This window comes from Vanessa tameamea, chromosome 9, assembly GCF_037043105.1.
Source record: "Vanessa tameamea isolate UH-Manoa-2023 chromosome 9, ilVanTame1 primary haplotype, whole genome shotgun sequence".
In the NCBI taxonomy this organism is placed as follows: Eukaryota; Metazoa; Arthropoda; class Insecta; order Lepidoptera; family Nymphalidae; genus Vanessa; species Vanessa tameamea.
Window position 1 is genome coordinate 7,246,423 of NC_087317.1, and position 18,776 is coordinate 7,265,198.

At 31.3% G+C, this 18,776-nt stretch overlaps 2 protein-coding genes across 2 annotated transcripts in view; one reads left to right on the top strand and one right to left on the bottom strand.

Moving 5' to 3' along the window:
• LOC113395046 (mitochondrial dicarboxylate carrier) overlaps positions 1 to 18,776 on the bottom strand; it is a 134,098-nt gene that overhangs the window by 77,682 nt on the left and 37,640 nt on the right. The window lies entirely within an intron of this gene.
• LOC113395008 (phospholipid-transporting ATPase ABCA3-like) lies at positions 1,351 to 18,752 on the top strand. The gene is made up of 31 exons (XM_026632518.2): positions 1,351 to 1,627; positions 4,360 to 4,601; positions 4,676 to 5,013; positions 5,094 to 5,267; positions 5,352 to 5,599; positions 5,679 to 5,789; positions 5,908 to 6,052; positions 6,310 to 6,483; positions 6,552 to 6,767; positions 6,889 to 6,974; positions 7,062 to 7,191; positions 7,267 to 7,496; positions 9,160 to 9,325; positions 9,691 to 9,924; positions 10,575 to 10,716; positions 10,863 to 10,969; positions 11,237 to 11,456; positions 11,787 to 11,952; positions 12,435 to 12,650; positions 12,723 to 12,827; positions 13,292 to 13,463; positions 13,688 to 13,813; positions 14,179 to 14,296; positions 14,545 to 14,675; positions 15,065 to 15,189; positions 15,485 to 15,662; positions 15,761 to 15,922; positions 16,087 to 16,244; positions 16,775 to 17,063; positions 17,284 to 17,398; positions 18,180 to 18,752. Exons 2-31 carry the CDS (start codon positions 4,363 to 4,365, stop codon positions 18,358 to 18,360), a joined length of 5,202 nt encoding a protein of 1,733 aa, XP_026488303.2. The 5' UTR covers positions 1,351 to 1,627; positions 4,360 to 4,362; the 3' UTR covers positions 18,361 to 18,752.

The window sequence follows — 18,776 nt, forward strand, 5'->3', positions numbered from 1 at the left end:
CGATTTTTTTTGCGCATTCTACGCGAGTTTGCGTCACGTCCAAGTCGTCAGATTATCATATAAGAGCTTTTTATAGGTTCACTCAACATCCCTTTCGAAAATCTGAAGCGCTCGATTAAATTAGTTTTTTTTCATTTTCAACCTTGACGTACGACCATCCCCATCATGAAAACAATCAGATTACTATACATACATTTTTAAAAATACGTAGGACATGGATGATATCAATATCTGACGCGCTCGAGTATGTCCATACAATAGTTTCTTTTCTTTTACATTTTTAAAATCTATAGCCGTTTCCCCCACCGATGAAAAAGTATATATTATATGACATTTTTTTCTTTTTATCAACTAAGCTTCGCAGTCCAATATGTCTCGGTGACGCTCGAGTAAATCCCGATTTAGCATCGTGGGCTCCCCTACAATTTGATGTGGCAGCGTTGTCGTCAATGACATTTATTCAACGAAAATGCAAAATAAGACTAATATTACTTTTAATACTACTATTGTCCGCTAAATATATTATTTCGTTTTTGTTTTATGTTTAAGTGGTATCGATAAATCAATATTTATAATGATTACTGGATAGATAAACGAAAAATGTTTCGCTTTATCAGTGCCATAGTGCGTCAATTCCTCCTATTGAAAATGAAGGTTTGTTTTTAAGCTGTTTTCGGTTATGAAAATGTAAAAAATATGGTTTCAGGTTTATTTGTTAACGTAATAAATTGGTAATTAAAAGAATAAAAAATATTTGCTTGTAAATTTATAATTATCACTAACCAGTTTTTAGTTTTGTTAGTTAGTATTTACATAGAGGCTAATCTAACACAGCCTTCTGTCAGATCCTATATATACGTAATAATCAAAGACAATGAGATTTAGACAAAGACTACTACTACTTTTTACTAATATGTAATATTTCTGACAGTAATTTCATTTATCTGGTCACAACACTATCATTGAAACATTTCAACTGATATTGATTTAAATTTTAAACCTCCATTTATTATCTCAAAATCCGTTTTGAAATTTTCAAAGACTATTACTACGATAAAACTCAGTGACATGCTATATATATATATAGTATATAATACCATATCAGGTTGAGACTCTGAATAAATTACAGATTTCAATTTTAGGTGTGAGCGTTATGAGATTTTTGGAAATTAAATGGCTTTAAGCAAAATAATATTTAAAGTGAACGGTTGTTTTTTGAACAAAAATAATTTTGAACAAATACGAATTTATCTAATACTATCTATTTCAAAAATTACATATGTGTGATTCGATCAGTATACGTACTGAACAAAATTAATATCTCTATGATAACAGACTGAGTGCTATTACGGCGTTGGTTTATTCGACAAGTGTGCATGAAGTCGACAGTACATTTTCAGTGCAAAGCCCACGTAACGCTGTGAAGTGTTTGGAATCCTATTTAAAATATAAGTGGTAGTTAACAGTGTTTAGTTATACTTTTCTAGTGCAAGGAGTTGTAGCTGTATTATTTAGTTACAAAAAAAAAACATTTTGTTTACTTGTTGTTTACGAACAAAAGTAAGTTGAATATCAATTATCGCTTAAAAATCAATGCAAATCAGTCACAGGTGATATTTATTCAGCGGTAAGTTGTCAAAACTTTATATGTTTTCATTTTAAATTGATTACCAAATTTAAAAAAAAACGCAATATTATAATACTTCAATTAGTAAGCGTATATAAAGAAATATAGGTGTCTTTTATAGTATACCAACAATTATAAACAAAACTTGTTGGTGGTCGTGTATTACGATGTTAGAAAAGTAGGTAGAGTTCGATTCGGTTTCAATCCCAGAGAAGCACTACTTTCGAATTGCTTAATCTATTTTTATATTTTTTTATGGAATGTATCGTAAATAACTTCCATGTTTATGATGAAATGTTGCACATATTGAAGTAGCATGGAGTAAAGAATTCCAAGACATCTCCTGAAGAGAAGCGAAGCGAAGAATATAATTTTTACCTACGGATGTAGCTACTGGTGCAATTTATTGCAAAGTGAAAAAGCCGATATTTATTTGCAATATGTTTATTTGTCCGATAAGGAATATTGACAATTTTATAAAACTTATTAACACAGTATATAGCATACGTTTTCATCAAAACTACCTAAATGATGGTACAAGAGTTCCATACCAATTATAGGAGTTCCACGTATAGGAGTTTTGAATGAATGAGTATGAGAATAAAAACAAATAGAGGAAAACCTCTTATTATTATTACAAAATGAATATATATAGCTATAATCGTAACACCAACATGAATGTTTAGCCTGATATTTTACCATCAATCTTGGTAGTTATTCGGTTGTCTTGAAATTATATTTACTTGGTTTTTTAATCAATAATAATAGTGGATTATATTATTTCCTTTAATCGCTAGATGTTAATTATTATTGTCTTGGCAATCTTATATTTATTAAAACAACTGTGACATCTTTCGACGTCATGGCAGCTTTCGTTTATTATGTAAATGCAGGTTTTTTGGATAAACCGCAATTTTAAAAATCCTTCGATTTTCTAAGACAAGGTATCCAATTAGTTAATTTCAATTGACAATATTTAGTTCTTCCTAAATTTTACGTATGATTTTTTAAATATTGTTTGTTTGACTCTGCTTATATAAATTAAAATTCTCCGCCACTTCTCTATGTTCGCCCTTGTATCAGAAAATATGGTGATGCTATTTTATTCTTTTTTCTTAAAAGTATTTTTAATGTAATAAGTAAAATAGTAAAAATAAGTAATGAAAGGCAAGTGTCACCTGGCAGTCAGTGGTCACCGCCCATAGATAAGGTAAAATAAACATTCTCTACATCGCCAAAACGCTTCCAACCTTGGAAACTAACATGTTATGTCCTTTGTATACGTTATAACAATAATTGCTAACTGACTCTTCAAACCGAAACACAACAATACTAAGTATTACTGTTTTGCGATAGAATATTTGATAAATATATAGTAGAGCCTAGACAGGTTTTTATATGTCCCCAACGTCAGGTGTAGGTGTAGATATATAATGTAGATATAAATAACTTATGCATATATCAATACAAATGTATTGATATTCGCTTGACTTAGGCCTTCAGACATTCCATCATCCATGGTATGCACTGCTCGAATCGATTAATATAAAATAACGTGTGGTGGAATAATATTTCCATGTCTATTATTAAAACCGATACCAAAAAGATAAGCTTTAAAAATATAATTTACCTAAGGTAAAACTTCAATTGATGTGATTCGTTTATAAAACAATTTAATAATCCTTAAAAAATAATTATTATTAATATTATATTTGTATATGGATGTTATCCAGATAAAAACTATTTAATCCCTACTTTACCGATCCATCATTTATATTTGACAGGAGTTTGTCGTACGCTAAAACGACGCGTATAACCTTACTTGTTTCTTGCCGAAAGTAAGTGAGACTTTAGACAGAGACATTAGGCATAGCTAGAGATTCTAAAGAAGATTCGTTTTTTAAATGGAAAGTCGTTGATGACGATTTCGTTGTCAGACTTCTTAAAATATCTAATGTCTAAAAAAAAAATGTTTAGAACCCATTTCTTACTCAGACCGAAGAAAAATATTCTTAATTTTTAGCATAAGATATCTCAGTACCGCAGTATTTTAAAATTAACTTATAATATGGTATGAATTGGCTGGCTGATGATTATTTTACTTAATTGGGCAATATTCTATTAAAATGTCCATCACAATATTCATAACTTTCTAAGATTATTATTTTAATTATTATAATTATTAATTTACTTTAATAGAACATTTTTGTCTGCCAAAATATTTTAGGTACATTCTGTCGATTAATGTAGATCAAAGTCAGTCTAGAACACTTCCGACGCCGTGTCTAGGTTAATAAGCAAATTAACAGAGCTACTTGTTAGATGCGTCGCCCACGTGATTTCTGACGACCTACACAATAGTTGCTATGCTTAAAATGACTGAATTTAGTCCGACAAAATCATGAAATGGTCTGATATTCTTATATAGTATTTGATACGTGGATTTGCCTTCATCTTATATCTAAAAAGCAAAATTGGTTTAGATTATATTAGATTTAATATAGAAAAATGTTACTATTTATAAACAAAAAACACTGTAACCTGCTGTTACTTCATACGGGTTCTTACGATTATTATTATAAGATTTATATACTATACTACCATCTAAAAAAACACCTATGGCAGACATTTTCTCATTATACGCGGTTACGTACGTTTAATTCTTATTGTATTAGTAGTAGATGATGTTAAATAGACATCAAACTGAAAATTTCCCTAACTTATTTCATCAGATAATGAAGGTGAGAAAAAATGCTTTAACAGCGGAAGCTTGGACAAAGTTTCGTTTGTTGATGTGGAAGAATTTCTTGCAACAATGGCGGCATCGGCTTCAGACTTTCCTAGAAATATTTCTACCTGCCCTAACAATGACTCTAATTCTTATTCTACGACAACAGATAGAACCAGAAAAACACACAACAATCCAATTTCCACCCTTAAACGCTTATACTTTGAATTACTCATTACCTGTTATGTAAGTTTTTTTACCTCTCTTTCTCCTTTGATTCAATGTTAACACGATGTTTTATTTATTTTTTATTTTTTTAGGGCGGGATTTAATTTTAGGGAACTGTCAATAGCATATTCACCGCAAAGTCCAGTTTTAGATGATGTAATTCGAAATGCAATGGTAAATCTATTTACTCACAACATAAAAGAATTAATCTCAATTATAGCTGTACAAGAACCTGACTTTCCTGATATACCTATTGAGATACCTCCTGACATAGCTGAAAAAATAAATAATACACTTATTCTTGAGATTGCAAAAAGATTTGTGAGCGTAAAGGCATACAGAAAGAGCTCAGAATTGAGAAGTATTTACAAGAACGAACAAGCAACTCGAGAGATCATAGCGGCTGTAGAATTTGATGACAGCTTATTAGGTTTGTAACAAATTTCGTCATGCTTAAGTGTAAATAATTTTAACTTAACGTAGTAAAAATAATCCATTTTATATTTTTAGGCATAAACTTTTTACCGAAAGACTTGTCGTATGCGCTTAGATTTCCAGAAAGACCCCGTTTAAATTCATTCCATGGTCTCGGAGGGCGAACCTGGCACACAGATGCTGTTTTTCCATATATGGAGTTACCTGGTCCGAGATTTCCTTATTCTTGGGAGGGAGGCAATGAGCCAGGTATAAATTATACATATGATGATAAATATATTAATTTTACATTCTTTATTTAGTACTTTATTCGAATCTTTGCTATCTTTCTAGGTTACGTCAACGAGATGTTTATTGCTATACAGCACGCCATATCAATGGAGTTAATTTCTCGTTTGACTAATATAAATATGGAAAATTTCAATGTTAATTTCCAAAGATATCCTCATGCACCATACATTAATGACGTTGCTGTGCAAGCACTAATATTGATATTCCCAATGTTCTTCATGTTGAGTTTTAGCTACACAGCTGTTAACATTATACGCGTTATTACCATAGAGAAAGAACTTCAACTCAAGGTAACAAATTAAATTTCTTTATAAGTAACTATCTCACCTATGTCTTCATGAATGTAAAATGAATTAAATTATTTTGTAGGAAACGATGAAAATAATGGGCCTTCCCGCTTGGTTACACTGGACAGCCTGGTTTTTTAAACAGCTTATATTTTTGTTTATAACATCCGCCTTTCTCATGATTATACTAAAGGTTTGTCGATAAATTAAATAATGACATTAAAATATATTTTACTTTATTTGTTTGTATTGAAAATTATGTATGTTTGTGGGAAAATATTTATTATACTTCTTGGTCATTTTTTTTCCAGGTAAATTGGTTTACAAGTGAGCAAGGCTTCAGTGATTATGCCGTTTTTACTAACACCCCTTGGACCGTCCTATATTTCTACATTATTTTATATATATGTTGCACCATATGTTTTTGCTTTATGATAAGTGGTTTATTCTCAAAAGGTATAGTACTAACTATAAATATATGCTAATATCAGCTGCTTTTTATACATGATATGAATATAATACATATTTTAACATGAGCTCGTTTAACTATAACTTAATAATTGTGATCAAATCATTATATTACTAAATTTTATATTCAATATTAAGACTAATATCTTATTATCTTCTATTCTAGAAGCAATATTAATTGTACGTTGTTTATGAAACGATTCTTAAATTAATTTTAATAGAGAGTAAATATTTTGTACTTTTAGGCAGTATGGCAGCGCTATTTGGAGGCGTTATTTGGTTTATGTCATTTATCCCGGCTGTGCTGTTAGGATTGGACATAGAAATACCATTTGCAGTCCAAGCTCTTTCATGTTTTAGTATCAATTCTGCTATGTCCCTCGGCTTTAAAATCATGTTAAGCAAAGAAAATACTGGAGGTAAGTTTTTTTTAAATATTTTGTTAAACTGTTGCCAACATAATGATAATCTGATATATTTGGTACAGGTTTGCAATGGGGAGATTTTTTTACAACGCATTCGGTGGATTCAACCAGATTGTTATTTGGTCATGTTTGTGTATTTCTCTTGGTGGACACAATACTGTACATGATGATAGCACTTTATTTGGAACAAGTTCTGCCAGGCCCGTTAGGAACGCCGAAACCTTGGTATTTTCTAATTCAAAAGTCCTTCTGGTGTTCGTCAGATCGTGAAACAGATGGTTTGTATAAATATCATCCTCTAAAAATTCATCGTAATTATAACGTAATAGTTATAAAGTTATAAAAACTATTAACAAATTTTGTTTTATTGAATTTTTTAATTTTATTTTTGTATTTTAGTCTACAAAGTTACTAATGTTACTGATGTTGCTGATACTATTAAAGAGAAGGATCCTAAAGGTTTAGAAATTGGAGTTAAAATGTCGGTAAGTTAAATATTTATTTCATTGCCATTGATTATGTTGTTTGCCGCTTATACGAAATCGCCAAAATCAACCAGGTATTTTTTTTAGAATTTGACGAAAGTTTATGGAAAAAACATTGCAGTAAATAATATGAGTTTGAATATTTATGATAATCAAATTACTGTCTTGTTGGGACACAATGGGGCTGGCAAATCTACAACGATCGCAATGTTAACAGGTAAACAAACTTTTTACAAAGTATATAATTGTCATAACATTTTAAAAGATGATTTTAATTCTTGCAATTGTCTAGGTAACGTTGAAATAACAAAAGGGAATATTTGGGTGGCGGGCTACAACATGTCCACGCAGGCGCCCCAAGCTCGCAGTCACATAGGTCTCTGTCCGCAACACAATGTCCTTTTCAATGAACTTACAGTCCGAGAACATTTAGAGTTCTTCTCAAGACTAAAAGGATTCTCTGGCAAAGAACTTAACGAGGAAATAGATAATCTTATTGATAGATTAGAGATGCAGGAAAAGGTAGGTAATCGAAACAGTTAAATTATAGTAATCAGATAATTATGCATTAATATGATAATGATGATCTGTAACAAGAGGACTGCTCCGTTTTTCAATCAGATAACACAGGCCTACAAAAAACAAAAATTTTTTTGGTGCAGGTTTGTTTGTGTCTGTGGTTGATAAAGTAGGTAATGTACAATATATTCTCATACGTCATTTTAACTCATCATCAGCTCTAGTTAACTTACTACCCTCATTTATTTTTTCCCGGTTTTTTCTAAAATAGTCACTGAAAAAAATCAGCGAAAATCGATTACAGACACTGTAAATCGTTTGTATTCTGTTTACTTTGATATTGAAATTCGACACCAAGATAAAGTGTAAGTCCTCATAGTGTATGTAAACTTTGCGTTGAACATTTGCGACAATGGGAGAAAGGGACACTTAAGTCTTTAAACTTTGGAGTGAAACCTATGATATGGCGTGAACAAATCCAAATGGCCAAATCACATCATTGGACAGAAATAAAATTGGCCATTGGAAATACTTTTGTTGTTGGAGAAAGAAATGTTATAAATTAACCTTAGTTTCAAGATAAAAAATCGTTCTCCCGCCATATTAAGTTAGGGCTGATGAAGCAATTTGTTAAGGCTCTCGACAGAAATGGTCAATGTTTTCAGTTTATTTCACTAAAAAATATTTCTTTAAGTACTGAAAAACCAAAAGCAGGTATCTTTGATGGACCTCAAATACGTCAATTAATGAAAGATACTACTAATTTTGAGACTTCCATGAACGATCTGGAAAGGTTTGCGTGGAAGTCTATTGTAGCAGTTGCACAACATTTCCTTGGATAATAACTATGTACAATTAGTAGAAGAAATGCTGGTTTGTTTTAAAAATTTAGGCTGTAATATGAGCATAAAATCACACTATCTCAATAGTCATCTAGAACATTTTCAATATAATTTAGGAGATTTAAGCGAAGAACAAGGGAAGGTTTCCATCAAGACATAAAAACGATGGAGAATCGATACCAAGGAAGGTGGAATACTCATATGATGGCCGACTATTGCTGGGGAACCATGAGAGATAGCCCAAGTCAATTTCATTCTACAAAATCACTCAAAAGACAATTTTTTGATGTTTAATGACGATAAAACATATATATTTTTGAAAACTGTATTTTTCTTTATCTCAGAAACTAGAGCTGATAGAAAAAAACTGATTACATTTTTGATATCACCACGTAAGACGGCACCAAAATCGTTGTAGGCCTGTGTAATCGGAATTTGTGCAAACAATTATTTCTTGTCACCATGATAGGCTTTCGTGTATTGTTAAATAGTTTTTTTTTTTGGGTCTGTTACCTCTTTGAAAAAAAAATATTTTAACTCAGAAACTAATCACAAAAACATATAGTCAAAACTTAGGTGCTTATTTGTGTCTTTATATCCATAGTGCTTATTTTGAAGAATTTAATAAATTCTGGAGAATAAATAAAAATAAATTCCAAAGAAATAAAGACGTAGACGTATCTTTGTAATGAGTAATAACAAATGGATATATTTAGATAGCAATCTGGGCGATGATAAAGGATAAGAACATAATATATTGCTACATGCGAATATTAAATCCTTTTTTTGATTACTGCGACTTAGATTTTTTTTATCATATGTAGAGACATTACCTTGCGCAAGGGTTATCTGGTGGTCAAAAGCGACGTCTGTGCGTAGGAATAGCGCTATGTGGCGGCGCGCGAGTCGTACTTCTCGATGAACCGACCTCTGGTATGGACCCCGCTTCAAGGCGCGCCCTCTGGGATTTGCTGCAAAAAGAAAAGAAGGGTAATCATTTATAAATATCTCCATTACGTTGCTATTTTTGTTGATATATTTCATATCGCAAAAAATAATTTAGTTAAATCAACCTAAGACGTTCCAGTGGACTAAATACGTAAAGCTTAACGAGCTCCGAGTACAAATCCGGTTAAGCACCCCCAATCTGAAAACCTGGATGTATGGATAGAATACCGCTTGTATATCTTTGTGGCTCAAAGAACTAAAACGCTCAACGAACGAAAAACATACTATCAGTATTTTTATGGTTACTGCATATAACATATACGAAGAACCGAGTTAAAGTAGCATATTTATGACAATGCTAGAACATAATTTTATACTTTTGTGTTTATGAAAACATATATTTTAAGGTCGTTCATTGATCCTCACAACGCATTTCATGGACGAGGCTGACTTCCTTGGTGACCGAGTAGCAATTATGTCCAGTGGTCGTCTGCAATGCGTTGGCTCCCCTTACTTCTTGAAGCAACATTATGGCGTCGGTTATACTCTTGTGATTATTAAGAAAGAACAATTCCAAATTGAATATTGTACTGCTCTCATTAGCAAATATATACCAGGGACGGTGATTAAAGAAGATCGTGGTTTGTTTTTTTTATATTTTTGTGTTTGTAGATATTGTCAGGCCTATAAAGTATAACCCAGCCTAAAGATATTCTAATAATACAATAATTAGTCATATTGATCTGAAACACTTATCCTATTTTTTAGATATGACAAAGTGCGATAACGTTGTAATCAAAATCAAGCACTTCAAACATATAACAATCAAGTGAGAATGAATCATAATTTAGATTTGAATTTGAAAATACTACTCTGAGTACTCATAGTACTCCAATTGAGTAGTCCGAGAATTGATCTAAGCATTTTCAATTTGTTTTGTTATTTGAGAGAGATAATTGTTGTAATATGTAGGTATTTAAGAATAATTGATGTTGTATTTGGCTTTATACTAGCGTAGCTACCACCGCACAGCAATACATCTTAAATATTGTTGTGTTCCGGTTTGAAGGCTGAGTGAGCCAGTGTAATTACAAGTACAAGGACATACCATTTTAGTTCCCAAAATTAGTACTGCATTGACGATGCAACTTATAGTTAAAATTTCGTCTATAGCTAATGTCGATGGGTGGTAAAACTTTTAGTCAGATGGCCTATGTGCCAATCTGCCTATTTATACGACATAAATAAAAAGAAGAATATTCATAACTAACTAATGTTATATAATTTTTAGGCATTGAGGTCACCTATAATTTACCAAATGATTATTCGCACGTGTTTGAAGACATGCTCAATGATCTTGAAAAGAAAGCAGATATCATCAATTTCCAGGATTACGGCTTAGTTGCTACGACACTGGAAGATGTTTTTATGTCGTAAGAAATATATATTTTTTTTATGTCAGAAGATGTTTATCAAATGCTTTTATTTTTAATTTAAGTTCTATGGCGCTACTGATAACGGATAAGTTTTCTTTATGTTACATAAAAATTTATCATATTTGTTTCAATTATATTAACAGCGTTGGCTCTGACGTAGAAATACACTCGGTATCAGAAGACACGACTATAATTGCAGATGCATCTGACGGGAAAGCTAGCAGTGCAGATGACTTATCCCTACATCATTGTGAGTTACATTTTTATTACAATAATATTTAGTAAATACTTAGTACAATATAACTTTCTTGTACGTGACCAACTGTAAATTTGGACGGGTATAGACTATTGATACTGTAATTTGTATCCACATATTTTAGGACATACCCAAATTTTCACGACGTTCTACTAGTATGGAACACGATTTTAATTTAATAAAAATTGATTCTCGACTAGAATTCAACAATAAGATTCTGTTATGATATACATATTAATTTATAATTGAATTTTATTGCAGTAGACAGTAGTGATGAAAGTGCAACCGGATTTCTGTTATTTTGGATGCATGTCAGTGCTGTATGGGTCAAGTTGTTCTTAGTATGGACTCGTTCTTGGGGAATAATGTTGTTACAAATTCTAGTGCCCGTTATTCAAATAAACATAAGTTTAGGCATATTAAAATATTTTGTGTCACTACGGGGAACAGTGATTGAAAGGCCGCTAACTCTTGCACAGGGGTAAGCATATTTTCTTATATTTATGTTAATGCTTAAAAGTTAACCAAATTAATTAATGTTTCATTCTAACCTAATGCCAATAAATTAAATTTATAACATGTAATTAAACTAAATTATTATATATCTATTATTTTAATTTATTATATTATATTAATGTCAGGTAACTAAACTTACATTAGCATTAAAAATATTTCGATTTACTATAAATCCGACAAGACTTGCTTTTAGAAAAATTAAATAAATTACATCGCAATTTAGCAAATTAATTCATTCGGCCGATATTAAGAGCAAAGTTTATTGAAATATTTTTTATAAATATTTATTCTTCAGATATGTTGCGACGGAAACTTTTTTAAGTTTTAATGGAAGTAACTGGTCTTCAATAGGTGCTATAGCAAAGGCAGGATATGAACAATTGTTTAATAGTTTTAATATGGATTCTATGGCTATTACAATAGTGAATGACAAGAGCATTGACGACTACTATCTAGAAAGGGTTGGTGATTTTAATACATTCTTAAAATGAATATATTTTTAAAAATATTGATTAAATTTCCAATTTTTTTATCACAAATATATAAATATATTGTGTATATTTTATTGTGTGCGTTATGATTAGTCGATAATAATAACATTCGATGATAATTTACTTTTAAATGATTTTAATCACGGCAGATTAGCCGCAGAAACAGACATAAACAAAGGTGCACGCTGGCAATCCAACTTACATGGTTTCCGTAACCCAGTATTACTTTTTATTGGCTCAAATCCATGATGTGATGCGGCTTTATAAGCTTGCCACTACACTAATGAACGAGCCAAAACTAAAATATTCAACTGAATAAGGGCAAACTTTTAATGTCATAAGATAAGACCTTATATTACTATGATAAGTGATGATGATTATATAGAATCTATATAATAGTATTATACATATTCATGCCAACAGTATTACTATATAAGTATTTTATTTTACAGACGACAGATTCAGTTGAATTGGGCACGCTACGTAACCAACTTTTAATTGGCGCAACAATTTATGAAGATAAGGCCATAGCTTGGTTTAGTAACTTCGGTTTTCACGACGTAGCTACCTCATTGGCTACCTTGCATTCAGCAATACTTAAAGGTCTCGACCCCGAAGCCAGTCTGAATGTTTCCAATTACCCACTAGTAGCTACTTATAACGATAATGTAATATTTTTTATTATTAGATCTGTGAGTTTCCACGAAACGACGCATTGCTAAAATAATATATTTTTTCAGAGCGATATGCAATTAATGATGTCTTTGGTATCCATGCAAATTGCTGTTTGTATTGGTAACAGTCTTGCTATCACTAGTGCAGTTTACGTCATGTTTTATATAAAGGTAATTAAATACTAATCATTTATTGATAACAAACATTTTAAATGTACCTTAATCCTGATCTTTCTTAATCGTGAACGTGACGTTTGTAAAAAAAAAATAACTTAAGGTTGATGATAAGTTCACGTAAAACTTAAAAAAAGCTTTATTTATATATATAAGTTAAAGAAACAAGAATTTCCATCAGTTTAGGTCTCTATATTGCTTTAAGTTATACTGAGGATTGTTGCGTTCCTTACTGGTTTGAAGGGTGAGTGAGCCAGTAGAACTACTAGACGTAATATCTTAGTGTGAATGGCTTGCGGCGCATTGATGCTTACCTATAGTACTAAAGTCTATGGGCTGGGATGACCCCTTAGCATCAGTATTATACCTAAATATCTACATATACGCGCTAGCTGTTATATATAAAACAGATTTTATTTTTAAAAACACTACAGTAATAAAAAATGTTCTTTGTTTCTTAGGAGCGAATTTCGCGAGCAAAATTGTTGCAGCGAGCAGCGGGCATACAGCCCGTGGTTATGTGGGGGTCTGCTTTCATTTTCGACTGGTTCTGGTTCCTAATAATTTCTTTGACCATCATCATCTCCTGTGCAGCTTTCAACGTCATAGGATTATCTAATGCCACCGAACTAGGTAAATTTTTGATTTTGATCTTTTACGAGTTTAACAGTTGTAGTATTGCGATTATATAAATACTATCGTTCTTGTTGATCCGCTACAATTATTAAGTGGAATCTTGGTGACGTAATAAATAATAAAACCTCAAAAAATATAAATAAATATAAATAAATAGTTCTTCTGAGAGACTGTAAGTAGGGTACGGATATTTATTTGATTTATAATTTTTTTATTTGCAGGGCGTCTGTATTTATGTTTAATGATTTACGGAGCAGCGATGTTGCCACTGCAATATTTGTTTTCTCTATCTTTCACTGGACCTGCTCTCGGATTTGTTATAACTTTTTTCATCAATGTTATATTTGGTATGTTGACAAATCTAATTAGCTTAAGTGTTAATAAAACTCAATTCCTTATCTTCTCACCTACAACGATCTCTCAGCCTACTTACTATAAGAAAATCTATATTAAAAGTGTATATCTGTAATTATGTAAATAGCTCCAACTGTTGATTTTGCTTCTTATTAAAAATCTATATAAGATAACAGTGTCTTGGAAATAGCACCTTTTTCCATAAAAAAAATATTAAGAAAAATATTTTATGTCTTAAAAAAATATCATACTTTTTCATAAATCTTATAAAATAATAAAAATCACGATCATGCTTTTTTGAATATTAATGTTATACATTGTTATCATTGAACCTAAATCACATAAATGTTTTTTTCAGGTTTAATTGGTAGTCAAATAGTTGAATCACTGTCTGTGCTAAATAATAGGGATGCAGCAGATATACTAGACATCATTCTACCCTTCTTTCCACTTTACAGTGTAGTGACCTCTGCAAGGTATTTCGATCATCTTTCACTTCTTTAATACATAACTATTATATACTTATAACTGCATAATTATTGCAAATCCAATGTTTCAGTTTTAGTTGTCATCAGAATAATTTAGTAGAAATATTTCATATTTACAAATTTGGAAATATTATTTAATTTATAGCAAATTTGTAAATTTTATTTCCGAATAGATAATCTGAACACATAAATATATTTATATAACTATACGATAATGTAATTATATTCCTGTATAGGTTGTTAAACCAAGTAGGACTTACGAAGTATACCTGCATGCAATACTGTGATTACTCGAGCTTAATTCTGCCGGATAGCGAGGAGTGTACTATGGAGATATTGTGTAAAAACTTTTCAAAGATATGTTGCAGTAAGTGAAATATTATATATACGCATTTACGCACAAGTTCATATTATTCATTTATTGCTAAAATTATATTAGCTGAACTGTTTATCTCATTATTAATATAGATAAGACAAAATTTTAATTTAATTTCGTAGATAAAAAAAATACCAAATTAGTAAAATATTGTTATATAAGTATTTGTTATGTAAATTTAATGAATATATTTCTATATAGTTCCTGTTTAAAAAAACAATTAAAAACGTAATTTAAGAAAAATCATTAGGTATATACATATATGTACCTATTTGTCTGTTTTTTTTTTATACAGTAATCACGCAACGGCTGTTAAACGCTGAGCTTAAATATCGACCAATTTAGTTACAAATATTTATGTAAATTTAATATGTTTTCAGTTCCTGAAAATCCATACTTTGAATGGGAAAAGCCGGGCATACTGCGCTACATCATCTGCTCGCTAATATCCGGTGCTGTCTTATGGTTGATATTAATGATTTTTGAATATAATTGGATTCAAAGGGTAAGTTTAAGGGAATTTTTTACTATATCGGTGGTAATGCTGCCGTATACTATGTTACAAACATGGGATTTTACAAAAATATCTGTCTAGTGTATATTCATGCAATATGCGATATGTATATAATGTAAAACTTTCAATTTAGAATGTGTATATGGTAAATGGCTAACAAAATAATATATGTTCGTATTTTTATTCCCATATAGGTAACTTTGAATTTTATTGAGACCGCCATAAGATAGTATATATGTATGATGTAACAAAAAGGAAACATGTATTTATTATAGACTCTTTGTAGCTAATAAAACGTCAAAAGAAGTCTCCACCAGTGGAAGAATCTTCTTTGGATGCAGATGTAGCGGAAGAAATACAACACGCACAGCTCGTTAACCACAAATCTTCAGATATTGCGCTCGTTGCTCGCGGTTTAACTAAATATTATAAGGACAATCTCGCAGTGGATCAGATTTCTTTCAGTAAGAGTTATATTTATTTATATACTAAACAATAGCCGTTTTTAATCATGTTTTCGATGGAAATCGGGTCGTGTATCATTCACAACGTCTTTTTACAGCTGTCAGTGAAGCCGAATGCTTTGGTCTATTAGGAGTTAACGGAGCCGGAAAAACTACAACTTTTAAGATGCTAATGGGCGACGAAACGATCTCTAGTGGAGACGCTTTTGTCAGTGGTTACTCCGTTAAACAGAATATTACCAAAGTTTACGAAAATATAGGTAGATATTTTAAATTAATCAAAACTGAAACACAATACCATATAATTATTTATTGATTATTATTGTTTTTATAAAACACATGTGCTTTATTTCTAATAAGCAAATATGTCGCAAATTTGTCTATTGATTGAAAGATTGTAAAATTAGGTATGTGTTCTTAATAGGTTACTGTCCACAATTTGATGCAGTATTCGGTGAATTGACGGGTCGAGAAACCTTAAAATTGTTTTCACGGTTTCGTGGACTAAAAGATTACAATTCGCTACTACGCATAGAAACACTCGCCAACGCCCTAGGATTTACCAAACATCTTGACAAACAGGTAAAAGCATCCATTTAATTTTTTTGCTCACAAATTACGAATCGTTTTGTTTCACAATAAAAAAATAATAAATATAAAAGTATTATATAAAAAATTCCATTAATTTCTGTATTCTCAAGTATTTCATAAATTATTGGAAAATATTTAGTCTCATACGCCGCTCATTGACTTGAAACACATGCAGTGCTTATTGTTAGTCTATTGGCGTGCTTAATTTGACCATCTTTTAAAATATTTTAACTGGTTGACATTTCGAAAAATACTAGTAGGGACATAAAATTTCGTGTAATTAGAAAAAAAGGGGAATAATTAGGTTTATCAACCAAATATGTCAAAAATCCCGGTGATTTTCAAATCAACATTTTAAATTTTTTGCTGCAACGATTCTAATTTACTCTCAATCTCTAGTTCGTTTCAACCGATAAGAACTATGTCATCAGTACACAGCATGCACCAGGATGCTTGCTGAAGTAGTGTATTTAATGATGGCGGTCACTTTTGTAAATGAACTTGGGGTATTTTGTGTTAAGGTATATCAATACTCGGGAGGAAACAAGCGCAAACTGAGCACAGCGGTGTCGATGCTGGGTCGGACGCGACTAATCTTCGTGGACGAGCCAACGACGGGCGTGGACCCGGCCGCCAAGCGCCAGGTGTGGCGCGCCATTAGAGCCGCGCGGCGCGCCGGCCGCGCCTTCGTGCTCACGTCGCACAGCATGGAGGAATGCGAGGCGCTCTGCTCCAGGCTCACCATCATGGTCAACGGACGCTTTCAGTGTCTCGGCTCGCCGCAACATCTTAAGAATAAATACTCTGAAGGTATTTGTATTTGCTATTGTTTTCATTCGATGTGCCTATCTTAACATAATATGTTGTGGACAACGGTAAATATATGCCGATATCTTCTTTTTACGATATGGATGATATAAACACCAACATCATTAACACAAAGAAAGAAAGAAAAATATGCCTACTAGAATACTTAATATTTAGCTAGTAACAGTTAAACAACAAAACCTAAATATATGTTTTGTTACAGGTTTTACTTTGACGATAAAAATAAAAATGGATAATGATACAACACATTCTGCTGCTGAGAGAACTGAAGCTGTAAAGAATTATGTCAACGCGCAGTATAATAATGTCAAACTGATGTAAGACATTTTATGATTACTACGTATTATAAAACAAAGTCGCTTCCAGCTGTCTGTCTGTGCCTGTATATGCTTAGATCTTTAACACTACGTAATGAATTTTGATGCGGTTATTTTTAATAGATAGAATTATTCAAGAGGAAGGGTAATATGTATAACACATGCATAATATAGTAGAAAAACAATGACAATTTTAGAGGTTTCTAATGTAATGTAATTAAACACATTTTTGTGCGCTTACATTGTCAACGCTGGCTGAACCAAACGCGATAGATCATAATAATGCACTACAAATACTGTACATATAAATAACCATTTTTATCCTTTACTTTTTACGAGAAATAATGGCTTATTTACGAAGTGATTTTAAGCAATTCAGCATTAATCCTCATCCAATTAAGTACCTTAAATATATTGTGCTTTTAATATATATCAATATGGCCCTTTACAGTATGTAATTGAAATGAATATTTTTGAACATATTACAGATTTAAAATGCAGGGACATAGCAATTGGTATTGTCTAATGACAAAAAAAGCTGTCAACGTTGTATAAAAAGACATTCTGTAGTATATTTACTACAAGCATTGCACCCGTACGAGCCGGTGCGAGTCGTTAGTTATTAAAAAGACAAAAAGTATTTGCTCTTTATACTTATATTTACTTGACCTAACAATAAGTAAATAATTCTTGAAATATTACAAATCTACAAGATTGGAACGATGTACTGTTATCGATATATTTGTCCTTGTTTGAAATTTAATAAACATTAATATTTCAGGGAGGAATACCAGGGTATCATTACTTATTACTTGCCAGACCGCAGCATGCCTTGGTCTAGAATGTTCGGCATCATGGAGGAAGCAAAGAGGGGATTACACGTCGAAGATTACAGCATATTACAAACAACTTTAGAACAAATTTTCCTTCAATTTACCAAATACCAACGTGAAGAACTATAGTATTTAAAATATGATTTAAGTTTTTGTGTATAAAGCTCTTATGGTTCAGCGCAATCTTATTGATCTTAATTCATAAAAAAAACGAATGGCATTTGAATGATAAAATCAGTGTTGCTTACCTTTTTATAAAAAATAAATTTGTTAAGTATTATAAATAAAACTTTGCACTAAAATACAATTTATTAGTAGAATCATAACAGAAAAATTGTATTTATAACGTTCGGCATATTTATTCTAGATAATAATGTTTGAAGTGACGCATGCACAACGTTGCAACATGTTAAACAAATACGTCGCGTTTTTGATAACAATAACAAGAGAGTATTAATCTAAGTAGGTGTTTAGAATATGAGTAACTTTGTTAATATATATATAGTTTAATTAGATGACACGACAGTCTTCCGTTTCGGTTTTAA

Coding starts and splice junctions, on each gene's coding strand:
- LOC113395008 (XM_026632518.2), top strand. CDS start 4,363: ATGAAGGTGAGAAAAAATGCTTTAACAGCGGAAGCTTGGACAAAGTTT. Junction 5,600..5,678: donor AGAAAGAACTTCAACTCAAG/GTAACAAATTAA, acceptor ATTATTTTGTAG/GAAACGATGAAAATAATGGG. Junction 12,651..12,722: donor TAGCTACTTATAACGATAAT/GTAATATTTTTT, acceptor ATATTTTTTCAG/AGCGATATGCAATTAATGAT.